This window comes from Oryza sativa, chromosome 8 (genome assembly GCF_034140825.1).
Source record: "Oryza sativa Japonica Group chromosome 8, ASM3414082v1".
Classification (NCBI taxonomy): Eukaryota; Viridiplantae; Streptophyta; class Magnoliopsida; order Poales; family Poaceae; genus Oryza; species Oryza sativa.
Genome location: NC_089042.1, coordinates 1,755,340 through 1,772,687, shown reverse-complemented (window position 1 = coordinate 1,772,687; position 17,348 = coordinate 1,755,340). Strand labels below are relative to the sequence as shown.

General features: G+C 48.7%; 5 protein-coding genes across 6 annotated transcripts; 1 reads left to right on the top strand and 4 right to left on the bottom strand.

The window, feature by feature from the left end:
* Positions 1 to 1,697: 1,697 nt before the first annotated feature.
* LOC107275959 (glycerol-3-phosphate acyltransferase RAM2) lies at positions 1,698 to 3,660 on the top strand. The gene has a single exon (XM_015793689.3). It carries the CDS (start codon positions 1,788 to 1,790, stop codon positions 3,294 to 3,296), a length of 1,509 nt encoding a protein of 502 aa, XP_015649175.2. The 5' UTR covers positions 1,698 to 1,787; the 3' UTR covers positions 3,297 to 3,660.
* A 180-nt stretch (positions 3,661 to 3,840) lies between these two features.
* LOC4344595 (non-specific lipid-transfer protein A) lies at positions 3,841 to 5,060 on the bottom strand. Its single transcript, NM_001422896.1, has 2 exons — positions 4,663 to 5,060; positions 3,841 to 4,115 (listed from the first exon to the last, which is right to left on the bottom strand). The coding sequence occupies exons 1-2, from the start codon at positions 5,013 to 5,015 to the stop codon at positions 4,106 to 4,108; spliced, it is 363 nt and encodes a 120-aa protein (NP_001409825.1). The 5' UTR covers positions 5,016 to 5,060; the 3' UTR covers positions 3,841 to 4,105.
* Positions 5,061 to 5,353: 293 nt separating this feature from the next.
* On the bottom strand, positions 5,354 to 8,529 carry LOC4344594 (cytochrome P450 703A2-like). Of its 2 annotated transcripts, NM_001422900.1 has the most exons (3): positions 8,157 to 8,529; positions 6,967 to 7,829; positions 5,354 to 6,334 (listed from the first exon to the last, which is right to left on the bottom strand). In NM_001422900.1, the coding sequence occupies exons 1-3, from the start codon at positions 8,176 to 8,178 to the stop codon at positions 5,672 to 5,674; spliced, it is 1,548 nt and encodes a 515-aa protein (NP_001409829.1). In that variant the 5' UTR covers positions 8,179 to 8,529; the 3' UTR covers positions 5,354 to 5,671. The 2 variants fall into 2 exon arrangements, with proteins under 2 accessions (NP_001409829.1, NP_001409828.1); NM_001422899.1 differs by lacking the exon at positions 8,157 to 8,529 and having other exon boundaries at positions 6,967 to 7,987.
* A 9-nt stretch (positions 8,530 to 8,538) lies between these two features.
* Positions 8,539 to 11,157, bottom strand: LOC4344593 (pentatricopeptide repeat-containing protein At1g53600, mitochondrial). The gene has a single exon (NM_001422895.1). The coding sequence runs from the start codon at positions 11,095 to 11,097 to the stop codon at positions 9,073 to 9,075; it is 2,025 nt and encodes a 674-aa protein (NP_001409824.1). The 5' UTR covers positions 11,098 to 11,157; the 3' UTR covers positions 8,539 to 9,072.
* A 686-nt stretch (positions 11,158 to 11,843) lies between these two features.
* LOC4344592 (hydroxyproline O-galactosyltransferase GALT2) lies at positions 11,844 to 16,519 on the bottom strand. The gene is made up of 7 exons (XM_015793199.3): positions 15,559 to 16,519; positions 14,748 to 14,980; positions 14,371 to 14,661; positions 13,623 to 13,751; positions 12,968 to 13,141; positions 12,673 to 12,780; positions 11,844 to 12,590 (listed from the first exon to the last, which is right to left on the bottom strand). The coding sequence occupies exons 1-7, from the start codon at positions 16,340 to 16,342 to the stop codon at positions 12,384 to 12,386; spliced, it is 1,926 nt and encodes a 641-aa protein (XP_015648685.1). The 5' UTR covers positions 16,343 to 16,519; the 3' UTR covers positions 11,844 to 12,383.
* Between the last annotated feature and the right edge of the window lie 829 nt (positions 16,520 to 17,348).

Here is a 17,348-nt window from a genome sequence, read left to right as displayed (position 1 = left end):
CTGACGTCCCCAGGGGACGAAACCCTAACCGCCGCCGCCCCTCCTCCTCCCTCCTCCGTGCTTCGCCGCCGCCGGAGCTAGTCGCCGGCAAAGCCGGGCGACACACTGGGATGGCGGCGGCGGGGCCATCCTCCTCGGCTTCACCTCGCCCCGGCGCGGGCATGGCGAGGCGAGGTCGTGGCGACGGGGACGGCGCGGCGGTGGGGCTCTCCGCGGCTCTAGCGACGGGCGACGGCGTCGCCAGATCCGGTCACCTCGCTTTTGGCCGGGGTGACCGGCGAGGGCTCGGTCGACGCCGGCGCCGCTCCGCAGACCTGGCAGGGGGTGGCTAGCGGCGGCGATGGTGGCGGATGTGGCGGCGACGAAGTTGGCGACGACGGCGGCGGACTGCGGCGCGTGCCGTGACACCGGCCCTCGTCAAGAACCTCGCCACCACGAGGGAGGCACGGCGCCCTCGTCAATGCTCCGGCTGTGCGTGCCCGTGATGCCTTCCTCCATGATGCCGGCGACCCGCGCTTCGCGTTGCACCTCCGATCCGCGCCACCCCGGCCGGATCTGAACGGCTGGCGTCTGGCGGCTGACGGTGGTGGCTGACGGTGGCGGCTGGATGGGGCTGGCCGTGGTGGTGGCCGTGGCGGTGGCGATGGTGGCTAACGGTGGCGGCTGGCGACGGTGGTGGCTATGGCAGTGGCGATGGCGGCTGTCGACGGTGGTACCTATGGCGGCGATGGTTGAAGGCCATCATCCGGCTGTCGGTGCGTCGTCGTCGGCGGCGGTATATGGAGGCGGGGAAGGAGGAGTCCGGGTGCGGGCGTGCCGTCGACGGCGGGAAGAACTGTGGGCGGTGGCCTTGGCCGAATCGCTGAAGGGACAATGTTGTTGACCGACGATGATCCTTCTTGTGCGGATTGGTGGTGTGGGTTTGGACAGGGAATCGCGGGCAAAAGCCTTGCCGAGCCATTTGGCCAGCTGACAACGGCGACGCCGTTTGGCGTCGTTCCCCTCCTTGGAGACGTTGTTTTAGCATACCCCTCTCCTTTCCCTACCATATTCTCCGGGTGAAAACCTTGCTTCGGTTCCGAACGAGCGGTGGCGGCGATCCACGTCGCATCCTCCTTGGGGGCACTGTTTTGGAGAAACCTCTTCGTGCAAGGTTATTATCAATGGTCTATGCATTGGCTTCGAACTTCAGTGCTAGGCTTTGATGCGGCCTTCTAGCTCCACATTTTGTTTTGCTTTTCTCAGTTTGGGTCCTCTCTTCTCTTGTTTGGTGTGTTCAATTTGTCTTGAACTACACTCTCTTCTGGAGTGGATCTTTGTTATAATTGGCTGTAATTCTTTTTTAGCAAAGGCCATGATATTATATTCCATTATCTAAAAAAATAGAAATTGCTCTAAAATAATAAATAATTTTTTTAAGAGCAAGTTTAGTAGTAGAGTCGACTACTAGGTATAAATTAATATTAGAATTAACTTCTATAATAGATAAGTTAGAAGGGTGTCTCTAATTTTCTTCTTCTATCTTTTTATTACCTATGTAATTGATGAATTTATCGTAAAGTATGTAAAGAACTAGCTCTTTCTTATTTTGTTTAATTTTTTCTCCACGTAGGCTTATAAATTGGTTTATAGCCAATTATTAAATTTTCTTTAAGTTTGTAATAATTATAACTCAATTAATAACGCGCATTTTGCAAGCTCTTACTTAATCATTTATTATCTTTATCGGTTTCAAACTGGGCCCTAGGCCATAAAACAAACGAGTGGTTTAAATTCAAGTGTCTTCCATGATCCAAGCTGCAAACGCCATGGCTACTCATCAGAGGAGACACCCCAGTGTCGCCGCCGAGCTGGAGGGCACGCTGCTCATCTCCGGCGACCTCTTCCCCTACTTCCTCCTCGTCGCCCTCGAGGCCGGCGGCCCGCTCCGGGCCGCCGTCCTGCTCGCCGCGTACCCCGTCGCCGCCCTCCTCGGCGTCGCCCTGCCCGACGACGACCTCGCCGTCCGCGTCATGACCTTCGTGTCCACCGCCGGCCTCTCCGTCGCCGACGTGGCGGCGGTGGCGAGGGCCACGCTGCCCAGGTTCTTCCTCGCCGACCTCAGCGACGCCGCGTTCCGGGCCTTCGCGCGCCGCGACGCCGCCGAGAGGTACGTCGTGACGCGGCTGCCGACGGCCATGGTGGAGCCGTTCGTCCGGGAGTACGTCGCCGAGGGAGCCCGCGTCGTCGGGGCGGAGCTGCGGGTGGTCGGGGGGCGGTTCACCGGCGCGGCGGTGAACGGCGACCGGAGCTTGGGCGCTCTGCAAGCCGTTCTTGGGCGCGGCCGCCGGGTCATCGACGTCGGGCTGTGCTCCGGCGACGGCGCGGCGAAGCGGCAGCCGGCGTTCATGAAGATATGCCAGGAGCGCCACGTGGTGTCCACGCCGGAGAAGGCGCCGGCGGCGCCTCTTCCGAGGAGCGAGTACCTCCGGCCACTGATCTTCCACGACGGCCGCCTCGTCGGCCGGCCGGACCCGCTGGCCTGCCTCGCCGTCGCGCTCTGGCTCCCACTCGGCGCCGCCCTCGCCGTGACACGCATCCTCATCGCCTTCTTGCCCTACAGCGTCGGCCTCCTCCTCGCCGCGGCCACCGGCTTCCAGATAAGAGCGCACCTCGGCGGCGCGCCACCGCGGTGGCGAGGGGGCACGTTGTACGCGTGCAACCACCGGACGCTGCTGGACCCGGCGGTCCTCTCGACGGTGGTGCACCGGAAGGTGACCGCCGTGACGTACAGCCTCTCCGGCTTGTCGGAGATGATCGCGCCGATCCCGACGGTGCGGCTGACGCGCGACCGCGGCAGGGACAGGGTGATCATGCAGTCCGTGCTCGCCGGCGGCGACCTCGCCGTCTGCCCGGAGGGCACCACGTGCCGGGAGCCGTACCTGCTCCGGTTCAGCCCCCTGTTCGCGGAGATCGCCGGCGAGGTCACGCCGGTGGCCGTGCGGGCCGGCGGCGCCATGTTCCACGGCACGACGGTTAGGGGGTACAAGGGGATGGACTCCTTCTTCTTCCTCATGAACCCGGCGCCGTGGTACCATCTGCAGCTGCTCGACCCGGTGCCATCCTCTTCTGCCGCCGCCGACGGTGATGGCGGCGGTGACGGCGGCGGCGAGTCGAGCCGCGACGTGGCGAACCGCGTGCAGCGAGCGATCGGCGACGCCCTCGGATTCGAGTGCACGGCGCTGACGCGCAGGGACAAGTACCGGATGATCGCCGGCCACGACGGCGTCGACATGCGCGGCAACGCCCGCCTCTAGCATATGCAACGGAAGCAGATCCTCTCACATGCAGTAATTGGGTCACCGACATGTGGGTCCCACTTTTGCTATGGCCCATATGTCAGTGGCTCAACTGCGCTGTAGTAAAATCAGAGGATCTCTTTCCATATGCAACCTATATACAGCACGTCGCATGTGATAGCCTAAGATATTGTAACCTAGTACAATGAATCTGGTCGGACAAACGTAACCACCAGTCCAACTAATCTGGATAGAGCATTAGCCCAGAATCCGGATTCGTAGATATGTCCTGTCCGATAATATATTGCTATATTTTAAGACTAAGATAATAATTATTAAGTTGTAAGCGTATTAAATAAATCCTTTCAATATGTTCTTGGCACATGTTCGTAGTTTAGATCAATTAATCAGTTGCCAGATCCAAATTGACCAAAATTTGGTCTAATTAAGTGTTGTGTAGAATATTTTTATTTATTTTCGATTGTTTCATGCATCATGGGTGTCAATTCAGTAATGAGCAACCACTAGCTCTCATCCAACTTGCATTGAGTGCTTGGCAGCATGGCAATTTAAATCCAGTGGTGTGTATTTATTATCCTCAGGATAGATCATGGACACATATTCCAAATAAATTGGAGATATTTTTATTTATTATTATTCATTGTAGATAAAAAAAACATTAAGCATGACTGTCTCCAACAAGAAGGGGCAGGCATGCATGCATGCATGCAGCTTGTTGTACAAACTAGCAACAGGTTCACTTGAAATGAACCATCTTCATTATTCTAGCTTTGTCTCAACTCTCCATCTCCAGAAGTTCAGAATGCTCATGGAATGCTGCAACATTTAAAAATGAACAAACATATATATAAGCCACCAGTTGCAGTGTTTAATAGTGCATGTACAGAATAATTAAATACCCAAAAAAATACTCTTTTTGTTAATAAATATTTTTTCAATTTTGTTAAGAATTAGTCAGTACAGTATAGATTTGTTGACAATCTCATTATATTTGTGTTTGAAAACAGGACTACCTGGGCCATGACCCTGTGCGGATGTACCTGGATCTAAATTTGTATGGGCTTTGACAAAATATTACCAAATATGGGCCAAAATATGTTGGCCCAGATCTTGGCGTTGGGCTGGGTCCAATCCTTTTTCTTTTGAAATACCTTTTAATTTTTTTAAAAAAAATTGTTGTTTGAAAATCTACTGCTATTTCTTTTGTTGGGAAACGCTCAGAAATCTTCCGGCTAGCTCCAACGCTAGATGATTTGGCTTCGAAGCCTTACCCATTCTAATTATTTAATAGTAGATCATTCCTTAATATTCGTGCCTTTTTTAAGTCCTATTTCTATTTCTTTTGTTGTTTGAAAATGCTTACGTGTTGCAGTCGAAGTCGAGGCTGAGCGGGAACGGCAGCGGCGCGGCGCACTTGGCCGGGAGGTCGCGGATGGCGTCGCCGTTGAGCCCCTTGAACCGCGCCGCCGCCTTCTTCACGCAGTCGCAGGCGAACCGCCGCTCGGCGGTGCCGACGGGCAGCGTCCGGAGGTGCCTCACGCCGGCGCAGCAATCCCCCGAGGGCGCCGCCGCCTTGCCGGTCAGGTACGCCACGCACGGCAGCAGGCTCGCGTCCACGTCGCCGCACGTCACCGCGCCGTCGACGACGGACACCGCCGCCGCCGCCAGCAAGCAGCCGGCCACCACCACCATCGCCACCGCAGCCGCTCCCTTCATCTTCGCCGTCGTCTTCTTCTTCTTCTTCTTTCTTGTGTGTGTTGTGTGCTCATCCATGGCGAGAATGGCTTCGATTTATATAGCCTGGTACTTGGGGATCGAATTCAGTTGGATTGCCGTTGCAGCATCTTGTGAGTGATGATGCGAGCTGATGAGCTCAGAAATGAATTTGGATGTGTGTTGATGTGCTGAGAAATGAATGGCACCAAGAAGATTGGATTGGGTTGGGTTGGGATAGGAGGAAGATGATGCTCTGCATGAAGGCCACGACTACATATCGTAACAGACTCTGTTTCCTGTGCTCACTCGGAAGTTATAGCTAGTATCATCAATTCTATCGAGCTAAGTAGCTTCTGCTACGAAATATATTTATCACAACCTTGAAGTACACGATGCGTATTATTTGCACGTACTAGAAGATATCTAGTCTCAAAGAACCTACTGTGTGAACGAAATGAATGGAATTCAGCAAGAAAGTGAGATTCATCAGCTGATGCTTAATTTCTTTGATTCATCAGCACTTGCATTCATCGTCACTGTCTACATGTGTGATTGATTTGATAGATACATGTAGAATTAATTCACTCTTAATTACGTTAAGCTGCATAGCTCGATCGGCTTCTCCTGTCTGCATTATTGTCCACACGACGCCTAGCTCAAACTTGCTTGCCATGGCGACCGTACATCTGCGGCGGCAGGCGCGGCGTGGCGACGGCGACGAGCGGCTTGGCCTTGGGCATGGTCATGCCGTACACCTCCTGGGTGTCGATGTCGTCGGGGCGGAGGCCGTCCGGCGGCGACCAGTCGAAGCAGTGGAAGAGCCTGGCGAGCGCCATGAGCACCAGGATGACGCCGAGCGGCGCGCCGGGGCACTTGCGCTTGCCGGCGCTGAAGGGGAGGATCTTGAAGTCCGGCAGGTGGCTGATCTCCACCCGGCCGCCGTCCGCCGATGCCGGCAGGTGCCTCTCCGGCCGGAACGCGTCGACGTCGTCCCAGATGCGGGTGTTCCGGCCGAGCGCGTGGGTGTTGATGAAGATCCTCGTCCGCGCCGGGATGTCGTAGCCCATGATCGTCGTCGGCTTCAGGGACTCGTGGGGGATCAGGAATGGCCCCGCCGGGTGCATCCGGAAGGACTCGCGGACGACGCACCGGAGGTAGGTCAGCTGGCCGAGGTCCGACTCCGCCACCATGCGGCCGCGGCCGACGACGCCGTCGAGCTCCTCCTGGATCTTGCGGAGCACCCGGGGGTTCTTGATCACCTCCGCCATCACCCACTCGTTGGTCACCGATGATGTGTCGGTGGCAGCAGCAATCATGTCCTGTGTTGTGTACATGGATTAGTTTTGTTTTTGTCTACTTAGAACAGAATTGCTTATGACTAATTTGATGTCTTATGCAAGATTTCTGATACTGAAAAATGCAGTTGTATACTAGTAGCGCTAGCATGCACATAATGTTGAAGAATAATACAGGTTGTTCAACATGTTTTCTTCTAGTTTACTTTCAGAAAATCTATCATTTCTTTACTTCTAATTTTCTTGTAGTCTCCAGGACAAGAAAGGATAGTTTGTACTTTGTACTGTCCATCACTTCACTGTGGTTCCAACATGTAGCACTAGAAATGAAATAACATGGTTTGCCAGAAGTAACAGATAAATTCAATCCGAAAAGCAAACATAGCTCATAACAACAGAAGAACCAAAAACTCTGCTGTGAAAACAGATCTTTAATTACCTTCCCTTTTATTATTTTCTTTAAAAGAACCAAGTCATCTATTGGTTGAATCTCAAAGGAGATAACATTAACGTGGCTAGATTTGTTGCAAACATAATGGCAGCTAGCAAATCATTTCAATTTCAAGAATAGACTATAACAACAAACACAGTGATGGCTTAGTTAAAAAACAAATGAACTTAGAACTAGACTAGAATAACAAAAACAGTAAACATACCTGCATCAAAGCTTTGATCTCGACGTCGTCCATGTGCTCTTTTCCGTTCTCGCCGGGCAAAGAAAGCAGTACATCAACAAAGTCCATGTCTTCTTTGTTATCATCATCAAGGGATGCACTCTTCTTGGCCTCCCTAGCCTTCCTGTGCTCATCAATAATCTTCTGGTGGAAGTCGTCCACCTTCTTCTCAACCTCCCTCATCTTCTTCTCACACCCATATGGATCAAGCCACCTCCAGGCTGGCAAGTAGTCCCCAAGATAGATCAGGCCCAGCAGCCAGAACAGTTCATGGGTGATGTGCATGAACTCCATTGCTTCACCAGGGCCTGCTGACTGCAGACCAAAGTACTGTTTCCCTAGCAACATCCTTGTCACGTTGTTCATCGAGAAGGCCCCAAGAACCTCTCTGAGATTCACAGGTTTCCCTGACTGGGCTTTAGCCCACACAAACTGACAGAGGTGCTCAGCCTCCAGTGCTCGGTGAGCAGCAAAAGATTCAAGCCGCTTGGTTGTCAGCAAGTGCTCCATGCAAACCCTCCTCATCCTCTTCCAGTTCGGCCCCAGCGGAGCAAGGGCCACATCACCGCACCCATAGGCAAGGTGAACAGCGGCCAAGGTCCGAGGCCGTGAAGCAAATACCTCATCTTGCCGGATGAGTATCTCACGGATGACTTCAGGGTCATCAGTGGTGATGGCATCGATGGTTCCAAGACGAAGATAGACCAGGGGGCCATACTTGGTGCAGAATCGAGCGAAGTCTTTGTGGGGAAGAGGGCTCAACTGGAGAAGGTTACCAAAGATTGGCCACCTTGGAGGTCCAGGTGGAAGCCTTCGCCTCATGCAATTGAGCTTTTTCCAGGACACTACAACAAAGATCCATGAGCATAAGATGATGGAAAGAAGAAAAGGATCCATGGTACAGAAACAGATGGCAATTATAGTCCTATTTATGGGATCTCATCAAGCTCTATGATAAAGCAAATCAAGTGACTAAAGTTGAAGCGAATTGGTTACAGAATTAGACTGGTCATGATTCTTGTGCTGATCTATATTGTTCAACATCTCAACTAACATCATATAATAAACGTCATGATCTTGACATGACAGATGGTGTGATGCAGAGCACTGAAAATGCCAAGGAAAAAGAAGAGGGAATGAATATAAAAGAAAGTCTCTTCAGATGTGCTCACCCAAAAAAAAGTTCTCTTCCATACTGTTATTCAGCAATGTGCTCAGTGCAATTCATTTTTTGCACATTTCTGTAAGTAACGCATAGATGACATTCAGGAGCAAGATTATACTATTGACGATTGGTGCTCTGCCTTTTCCTGTCAACATGACTGTATCTTGATGGTAGCTATTTAGAATACATCTCCTACTTCATCTACCACAAATAACATGCAGACATGACTCATGAACTGGCTTCTTCATCAATTGATGATCGGAAGACAATCTCCTGCATAAATGTTCTTGAATTTAAGCAAACAGCAACCAACAATACAACTATTCTTCAATGCTTTCCTGTAGCAGATGAATTCCGTGTATCAATCTTCCATTTACTGTCTAAACTTTAAAAAGAAGATGGAATCAATATAAAGATTATGACAGGTCTTAAATAACAAATACTGTAAATTCATGAACTACAATACTATCTAATTGTTACCCTCAGAAAAGAAAGGATCTATTGTTCACCCTTTAACTATCAAAATCAGTGTAACCCCTACCCTTAAAACCACCAGTGTTATTCTGGCCAAATAAGACATTTTTTTGTGGTGAAAAGGAGTTATTTGTGCCCATTTTGGTAGTTGAAGAGTGCAAGTTAGATGATTTCATAGTTAAGGGTGAAAACTCAGCTGCATCAAAATGGACAAACTTAATCCTATAAGAAATAAGGACCTGCCAGAAAAATGGATCTCGAGTTCTGGGCCAACAGCATATCACCAAGCACCTGGTCAGATATCCACATTTTAGGCATTATGTACAAGTCATGTGATATCTTTTTTATGCCATCCTAATTCTCATTTAGCAGTGCCATGTAACATGATCATTCTTGTTTTCATCGGTCAGAGATCTAGAACTAGTCAACTAGAAGGTTCTCAGTATGTGTTATATTTCAGTGGCCTTATCCTGCATAATAAGGCTATAACCAGGCCTCTTACTGGCCAAGTTGGATAGCTGTACAACTTTTAGCATTTCTTCATCCTCCATCCCTGCTGAGGAGAACATCCTTGACAGGACTGTGTAAGCCGTTGCATCGTAAGGATCCTTCTCAAGAAGCTTCTGTGCTGCTATTTTTGCAAAAGCGAGATTAGAATGGAGACTACTAGCACTGAGCAAAGCTGCCCATGCATCAGAATGATCATTCTGGGGCATTGAGTTAATCATTTCCAGTGCTTCAGCAAGGAGGCCTGCACGACCTAAAAGATCAACCATACATGTGTAGTGCTCAGGGTTTGGCTCTACACCATAAACTGGTCTCATTGATTCAAAGTAGTTGTAACCTTGTTGAACAAAACCAGCACGTGCGCAACCAGTCAGAATTCCTAAAAATGTAACATGATTAGGCTTGTATCCAGCATTTTGCATTTTGGTAAATAGTTTCAGCGCATCTTCAACGAAACCATGTTGCACAAATGCTGTAATCATAGAATTAATAGCAATAAGGCTTGGGTTGCTAATGCTTGAGAAAACATGATAAGCCTCAGCCAACCTTCCACATTTTGCATACATCGATACCAAAGAAGTGTGAACGGCAGAGTCAAACACCCATCCCATGTTGATCGAATATGCATGAGCTTGCCTTCCCTGATTCAACATTGCCAGGCTAGCCAAAGCACTCAGCAGACAACTGAAAGCTATTGTGTTAGGTTTGCATCCTTCTTGTGACATGCGGCAAAACCACCGCACTGCACTTAGATAGTCCCCATTTGTGATAAAACTAGAAATGATCGCAGTCCAAGCGACCTCGTCTTTTACTGGCATTTGCTCGAAAAGTTCAACAGATTCCCTCATCCAACCCCTGTTAGCAAACCCAACAACCATTGATGTCCAAGAAACAGCATCCTTCTGATGCATCAACTTGAACAGCACATGTGCTTCTTCAACCATGTCATGCTGAACGTAACCTGTGATCAGTGAGTTCCATGATACTATGTCTTTCTGCTGCATGCAGTCGAACGCCCTTTTTGCATCAACCATCCAACCAAAACGAGAATACATTATGATTATTGAATCACCCAAGAAAATATCCAGCTCAAATCCCATTGATATAATCAAATTGTGAATCTGAATCCCTTCTCTGGCAAGACTGGCCGCAGCACAAGCATCCAGCGCAACTGAGAGTGTCGTTGTGTTAACCTGAACACCTTCTCTTCTCATATTCAGGAACAGGAGGAGACCATCTCTGCACATCCCACGTTTCACATATCCCCGAATCATCGAAGTCCAAGACACCACATTCCGCTCTGGCATGGCGTCAAACACCCTCCTCGCCTCTGACACACTCCCATGTTTACAGAGGCCATCGACCATGGCGCTCCAGGAAATGACATCCCTCACCGTCATTCCCTCGAACACCCTCAGTGCCATGGCAAGCTCCCCGACCCTCAAGTACCCAGCCATCAGCGCATTCGACCCTACTGGGTCACGCCACTGCCATGGCATCTCCTCATACACCAACTCCGCCTCATGCAGCATCTCCGCCTTGGCGAGCCCCGAGATGATGGCACCGTAGGACACCGCGTTCTTGGCCGGCATCTTGTAGAAGAGCGCGTGGGCAGCCCGCGGGCGCGCCGCGCGGAGGTAGACGGAGAGCAGCGCGTTCCAGGACGGGGCGTTGCGGCGGGGCATGTCGTCGAAGACGAGGCGCGCGGAGGCGAGGTCTCCCCCGTCGGCGTAGGCGGTGAGGAGGGCGGTCCAGGAGATGACGTCGCGGCTGGGCATTTGGTCGAACAGGAGCTGGGCGTCGCGGAGGCGGCCGCGGCGGCCGTACGACGTGAGCAGCGCGTTGAGGTGCGCCCTGTTGGGGCCGCGCGGCGGCGGAGGCTCCCCCTCCGGTGCCGGGAACCGGTGGGGGACGCCGGCGGCGAGCGCCGCGGTGGTCGGCGCTCTTGGCAGTCGCAGCGCGGCCATGGTGAGTACTGCTGGACTACTGGGTTCACAGGCTTGCAGAGTGTACCCGCCGTATCCACCGTTCATTTTCATCCGACGTCTCGCTATAAATATATTTGAAGTTTAAAGCGAGATTTGGTCAAAATTTTAAAACTTTAGCTACTAATGCTATGGCCGTGTTTAGTTCGTGTGCCAAAATTTTTAATTTTTTTTTAATTATACGGACACACATTTGAAGTATTAAACGTAGACTAATAACAAAACAAATTACAGATTCCACCTGTAAGCTGCGAGACGAATTTATTAAGCCTAATTAATCCGTCATTACCAAATATTTATTGTAGCATCACATTATCAAATTATGGCGTAATTAGGCTCAAAAGATTTGTCTCGCAATTTACATGCAAAATGTGTAATTGATTTTTTTCGTCCACATTTAATGCTCCATGCGTGTGTCAAAACATTTGATGTGACGAAATTTTTAGAAGTTTGAAAGGAACTAGACACTGCCTATATTTAGAATGAATTTAATCTAGTAAGTTTATGATATCATATGATTCTATTAAATCTACTCATACTATGTTCTTTTTTGTTTTAAAACTAAACATTTAGGAAGTTCTTGACGATCAGAGTTTGAAATAACCAAATTTTACCTAAACGTTCAATATATATGACTGGAGGGAGTAATAAGAAATGGCACTGATCTCAGTAGTCATTTTGTAGCATAAAGCGTCAAAATGGGGGGGAAAAAAGAGAGATAACACAAATGACAACAAATCTAGTTTAGTTTCTTCAACAGTTGAGTGGGTGCTATCCAAGAATAGCAATGACAGAGAAAATACATCATCGATGGAACTCATGAGTGGAGAAAAAAAGAGGCTATCTTTTACAAGAAAGAGAAGAACAGAGATGATTTTTAGCATCATCAGGATTCTGTCCAAGTTTCTAGGATTCTAGGCTACAAGAACAGGCATATATATCTAATAATATGCTGATCTGATCATCTACTACATCAAAATTGGGATCAATTACAGGAATAAGGACATAGACGCCACGAGATGGCGAATGGAAATCAGGCAAATGCATGGAACCATGGACCGGAGCTGCCTAATCTTCAAGCCCCAACATCACAGCCATGTGAAGCGATGAGCTCGATCGAGTCAACATTGCAGCAGCTAAGCTATTGTCAGGTGATTCTTCGTGTCAAAAAAGAGAACACCAGCCAGCCACCCCACCAACCAAAATAACCGGCAGGTGGAGGAGGAATGCTAAAGTCGAGTGACTGATTTAATCCATTTGTCGTCTCGCTATCTGTAGTTGCAGCAGGATGCTCGGCCCTGGACCAGCTTGTCCCAGAGGCACAGCATTTGCCTCGGTGACTGGTAATGCGCCGTGTAATAGTTCTCCAGGCAGCCGTACTGGCAGAACTTCCAGCTGTGGGAATACTTGACAGGAGACGTGGAGTTGAACTTCTCAACCCACAGCCCCATGCTTACGTCCTCCATCTTGAATAGCTGCAGTGCATGACCCAAAAAGGGAAACCGATCAATACATCGCCATAAAAGTTATACGTGATAGGCGTCATCGGAAGCTCACCCTTAAGCTCTGGTTGGCATGCTGAGACACGACGAATTTCGCTATGTCACCAGAAATCACATAACCGGGTCCATTTGCATAAGGTGGATAGATGTCTTCAGGCCACTCCTGCATCGAAAGTCATGAGGGTGTTCATGAACAGAATAAACACAGTTGCAAAGGAGTAGATAGTTTCCTTGGTTAGTAAAAAAGGGAGGGATCAAATATAAACAGAATATGAAACGCTATCAAATGAGTGAACTTCAAAGTTGAATTGACTAATTTGAGGAAAAACAACAGAGACAGAGGGTATTACCTCTGTTGTAACTGTCCATTTACCCATTCTCAAGGGCCTATGCAAGAGGTTGAGGTTCCCCATATATAATGGCCTGCCACCATTGTTCAACTTGATGTGTCTGACAACCACATCTACCCTCACAAATGTATCATCGTCACATTTCATGATATGTACAGCAGCCAAATTTTGGACCTGCAAGGCAAAGGGAATGACAGACGTCAGGTTTGTTATTTATCGACACTATACTTATTAGTGAGCATGCTTTTGATGGTAACTAAAATTTGCATAAACTTCATCATGTCTGTCTGTAAGCCACAAGCGATGTTTGGAGGTCTTAGTTTCTACAAGAAGATACTTGTCTTAAGAGCTGTATGCAAGTGGTTTAGCTCCTGACTACAGCATGGGTTTCTGAGAAGTTTATATAACAATAAATTGTTTGGGAGGGCTTAGCTTCTAGTAGCTTTCATCTTAAGCTTAGGCCCTTCCAAACAGGCCAATGGCCACCTGCTCCCACTATTGAGGTTTGCAATAAGCCCATTCATAAGCAAGTATCTACTGATGGGAATAAATTATGTGTGTATCATAATTTCTGTACAGGCATACAGCTATTCTTACTTTGGTTTAGAATATTGGCGGAAGAGCAACAATAGAAGATTAAGCAAGAGTGGCTCACCCCGTACTCGCAAATAGCGATTGTCTTGAGAACCACCAACTCATAACGATCTATAAATGGCAAAATTACAATGTCTCCAAAGTATTCAGCTTCTCTCTTAAGCATTACATTGACCTCTTTCCTTGAATTCTGCAACCACAATTTGTAATGAATAAGATCGCAGCAATCACCTCATTTCCTACTACACTTTTGAATTTGTTTGTTTCTTCTATGAGATGGCAAACAATCAACCGATATATAACCATCGCTGGCGCGCACGATCAACAATTTGCATTTTTTTAGACATTTAACAAGGTATGAATAAATGATAAGGTAGTGAATACCTATATGAACAATTAGAGATAAAGTATTACAAGACTAGAGATGTTGTGTATATGAAAACACAGAATCATCTGCACATTGGAAAGTTCAAATATGTACCTACATTTTTACGGTTCATGCTTCCATCATCCCATTCTACACATAAAGAAAATCCATATAACCATGCAGAATGAAACTTAGAAGACCAGTAGAGAATCTGAAGATACATTTTTTTTAACTTAGCACACAAGCATCCTCAGTCATAACCTTAAACAGAATCAGTTCTGTAAGTCAACAACTTGAGTGTAGAATAGATTGACATGAATACTTTAACATAAATGGTCTTTTCTTTTCTGAGAGAAAGAGAGATAGCCGCTCTTTAACTTTCTTTGCTTTGTTAACATGCTATGTCTTATAAATTCAATTATTTTTGGATGAATATGCTTACCAGTGCAACAAAGAATCGGGCAACCACTTTAGATGACCGGACTTCTGAACTTTGCATCCATGTTTTTCTAACAGCCATTCGCTCAGCGAAATGATTAGAAGCAGAGAGTATTCCAATAAAAAGAAAAACTGGATCTTTTGGTAGTGGTCGGGTCCTCCATTTTTCTGACATCTCAAGAACTTGTTGAAGTGAAAAACTGGGATGAGACATAGGAAGTGCAGTGGCATAAACTGAATGAACATCCACATCGCCCTTAACAAATAACCCTGTTGCATCTTCAAGAGTGAAGCCCTGGAAATGATCACGGCTACCCGTAAGTGTTTCTTGTAATTATCACAACAGATAAATAGCCGGATGAACATGACTAGAGAGCATACTGGTCTGTAAGGGAAGGAGGTCACATGTCTTCCACCAACATATATATGGAAACCTTCAACTCCAGCTTGCATAGTAAGAACAAATAGCCTGTCTTCTACAAAAGGGAATGGCCATGTCATTGCAGGTTTCTTTGCACGCCCAATGAACCTCTTCAACCATGAAGTTGTCTTGGACTCCTTTGTGTCAACAACATCATCACGTATCCATTTTTCACATTTGGTGAACCCATCAACTGACCAAAAATACAAAATTGTATGCTTTAGCCAAATATGTTAACCTGAGGGTCAAAGTATAGTGTTACCTACACTAAACACAACATTCTCACCTCATGTCAAAAGTGAAATTGTATGAAAATTTACAACACCTTAAAACTTCCTGGTGCATTAGGCATTTTGAGGATTCAATTCGGTAAGAGCTACTTCCTCCATTTCAAGTTATAAGACTTTCTAGCATTGTTCATATTCGTATATATGTTAATGAATCTAGACATATATATGTGCCTTGATTCATTAACATCTATACGAATGTGGGCAATGCTAGAAAGTCTTATAACCTGAAACGGAGGGAGTACTAAACACTACATACTCATTTGTTTGTGATGGTTAATCCGTACTATACATTATAGGTTCCTTAAATAAGCATTGCGTTGGACTGGTAACTACTCGTTCTGTTAACATGAGAACACAAGCAATTCATTCCTAACTTCCACAGGTATAAATGTATGTATGCCAACGACAACATCAGTAGTAGTAAGTTATCACCAGACATCAAAATTAAGATCCAAGCTAGATTTAGAAGAGCAAATCATACCCTTATCGTCGTTGTCCTCGGGCGGCGACCCATCGCAGCGCTGCGCGGAGCCCCACTGCATCCTATAGCAGGTATTGTGCTCGATGATTGGTCGCTGGCTCCAATCCCCTCTCAACCTGGGGTTGAGGTGCAGTATCCTGGGCGGGTCCTCACCGTCGACGGCGCGAAGCCCCTGAAGCTCGACCATGAACTGGGAGACGAGCACGGTGCCATCCCCCTGGCGCATCCTGGCCAGCTGCGGCACGTACTCCTTGTGGGCGGCCCTGGGCGTGCCGACGACGGTGACGGAGGAGCCGGCGGCGAGGCCGCAGGGCAGGAAGACGACCCTCCCGCGCGCGCGCACGGAGACGGCGGAGGGGCATTTGTCGGTGGTGGCGGTGTCGACGGCGGCGAGCTCCCACGGGTCGCCCGCGAAGGCCGCGGCGTCCTCCCACGCGGTGAGGCCGAGCGCCCACGCGTCGTCGGCCATGCGGTCGAGCGCCGAGCGGTTGCGCGCCACGATGTCCGGGAGGGAGACGCGGTCGTAGCGGTGCCAGAAGGGCTGGACCTGGAACAGCGTCGCGTTGCCGTTCCCGTTCCCGGGGGAGGTGGAGGTGGTGGTGGTGGTGGAGACCGGGAGCGGGGGGAGGTGGTCGGAGGAGGAAGGGGAGGAGAAGGCGGCGTCGGTGGCGGCGAGGTCGGCGGTGGCGAGGTCGAGCACGCGGCGGAACTTGAGGGAGATGAGGAGGAGGTAGGCGGCCCCCGCCACGAGCACCAGGTGCGACGGCCGCCACCGCCGCGCCATTGCGCCACCCCCCTTCCCCCTCCTCCTCCTTCCGCGGCGCAGTAGCGGGGGCCACGCCCCGCGTGCGTCTCCGGCGAGCGGCGGCGGCGCGCCGGATCTGGCGCGGCGCGCGGCGTGGGATCGGAGGGTGGCGTGGCCGTACGGTCCGGGCGATGAGGAGGAGAAATGGAAGGGGAGGGGGCGTCGCGTCGTGCGGGTGACGTGGCCTAGTGGGGAGGTGGGTGGGATTGGGTGTGTGGCTGGCTGGTGGGCCCGGACAACTGTACGGTACGGGAGCGTGCGTGTGACAAGGACACGTCGGATTGGAAACGTTTGCTGCCGATACACCTCCGTGTGACAAGAATGGTTTGTGGTTTGGTCACCTATAAAGAATGGCCAAATTGAGCATCAAATTAATAAACAAACTGGTTGATAATTAAAGAATAGAGAATGGCCAGGGAGAAGTAACAGGAAGGAGGGGAGCTAGTCTAGTATTATTTGCTGTTCTAATTTAACGTGGTACACTCCCTCCATTTTATAATTATAAGTTGTTTTAAAAAAATTAATCAAATATTTAAGTTTGACTAAGTTTTTGAAAAAGTGTAACAATATTTTTTAAAAAAAACACATTATTTAAATATATCCGATGTTACATTCAAGATACATCGGATTGAAAACGTTGCCGCCGGTACACCTCCAGGAGCATATGATACGAGGATGGTTTGGTCATCTATAAAGAATAGCCAAATTAAACATCAAATTAATAAACGGACTGGTTGATAAGGGAGGGTTTATAAGCTTATAGGTAGGGAGAAGTAGCAGGAAGGAGGGGAGACAGTATTGTTTTCTTTTGCTTCCATGGCCACACTTTCTTTCAAGATATTGCTCAATGTATATACAAGTCTGTTGTAATTCGTAAGTGTAACTATACCACTTAAATAACCGCACAGAATGTTGGTCCTAAACATAGTACTAGATATAACTTCCGTTCCAAAAATAAGCCAACCTATATGAGGATTTGACATCA

Coding starts and splice junctions, on each gene's coding strand:
- LOC4344592 (XM_015793199.3), bottom strand. CDS start 16,342: ATGGCGCGGCGGTGGCGGCCGTCGCACCTGGTGCTCGTGGCGGGGGCC. Junction 14,981..15,558: donor CGAGGACAACGACGATAAGG/GTATGATTTGCT, acceptor ATTTTTGGTCAG/TTGATGGGTTCACCAAATGT. Junction 13,142..13,622: donor TCGCTATTTGCGAGTACGGG/GTGAGCCACTCT, acceptor TTTGCCTTGCAG/GTCCAAAATTTGGCTGCTGT.
- LOC4344594 (NM_001422899.1), bottom strand. CDS start 7,881: ATGGATCCTTTTCTTCTTTCCATCATCTTATGCTCATGGATCTTTGTT. Junction 6,335..6,966: donor AGATCAAAGCTTTGATGCAG/GTATGTTTACTG, acceptor TACACAACACAG/GACATGATTGCTGCTGCCAC.
- LOC107275959 (XM_015793689.3), top strand. CDS start 1,788: ATGATCCAAGCTGCAAACGCCATGGCTACTCATCAGAGGAGACACCCC.
- LOC4344593 (NM_001422895.1), bottom strand. CDS start 11,097: ATGGCCGCGCTGCGACTGCCAAGAGCGCCGACCACCGCGGCGCTCGCC.
- LOC4344595 (NM_001422896.1), bottom strand. CDS start 5,015: ATGAAGGGAGCGGCTGCGGTGGCGATGGTGGTGGTGGCCGGCTGCTTG.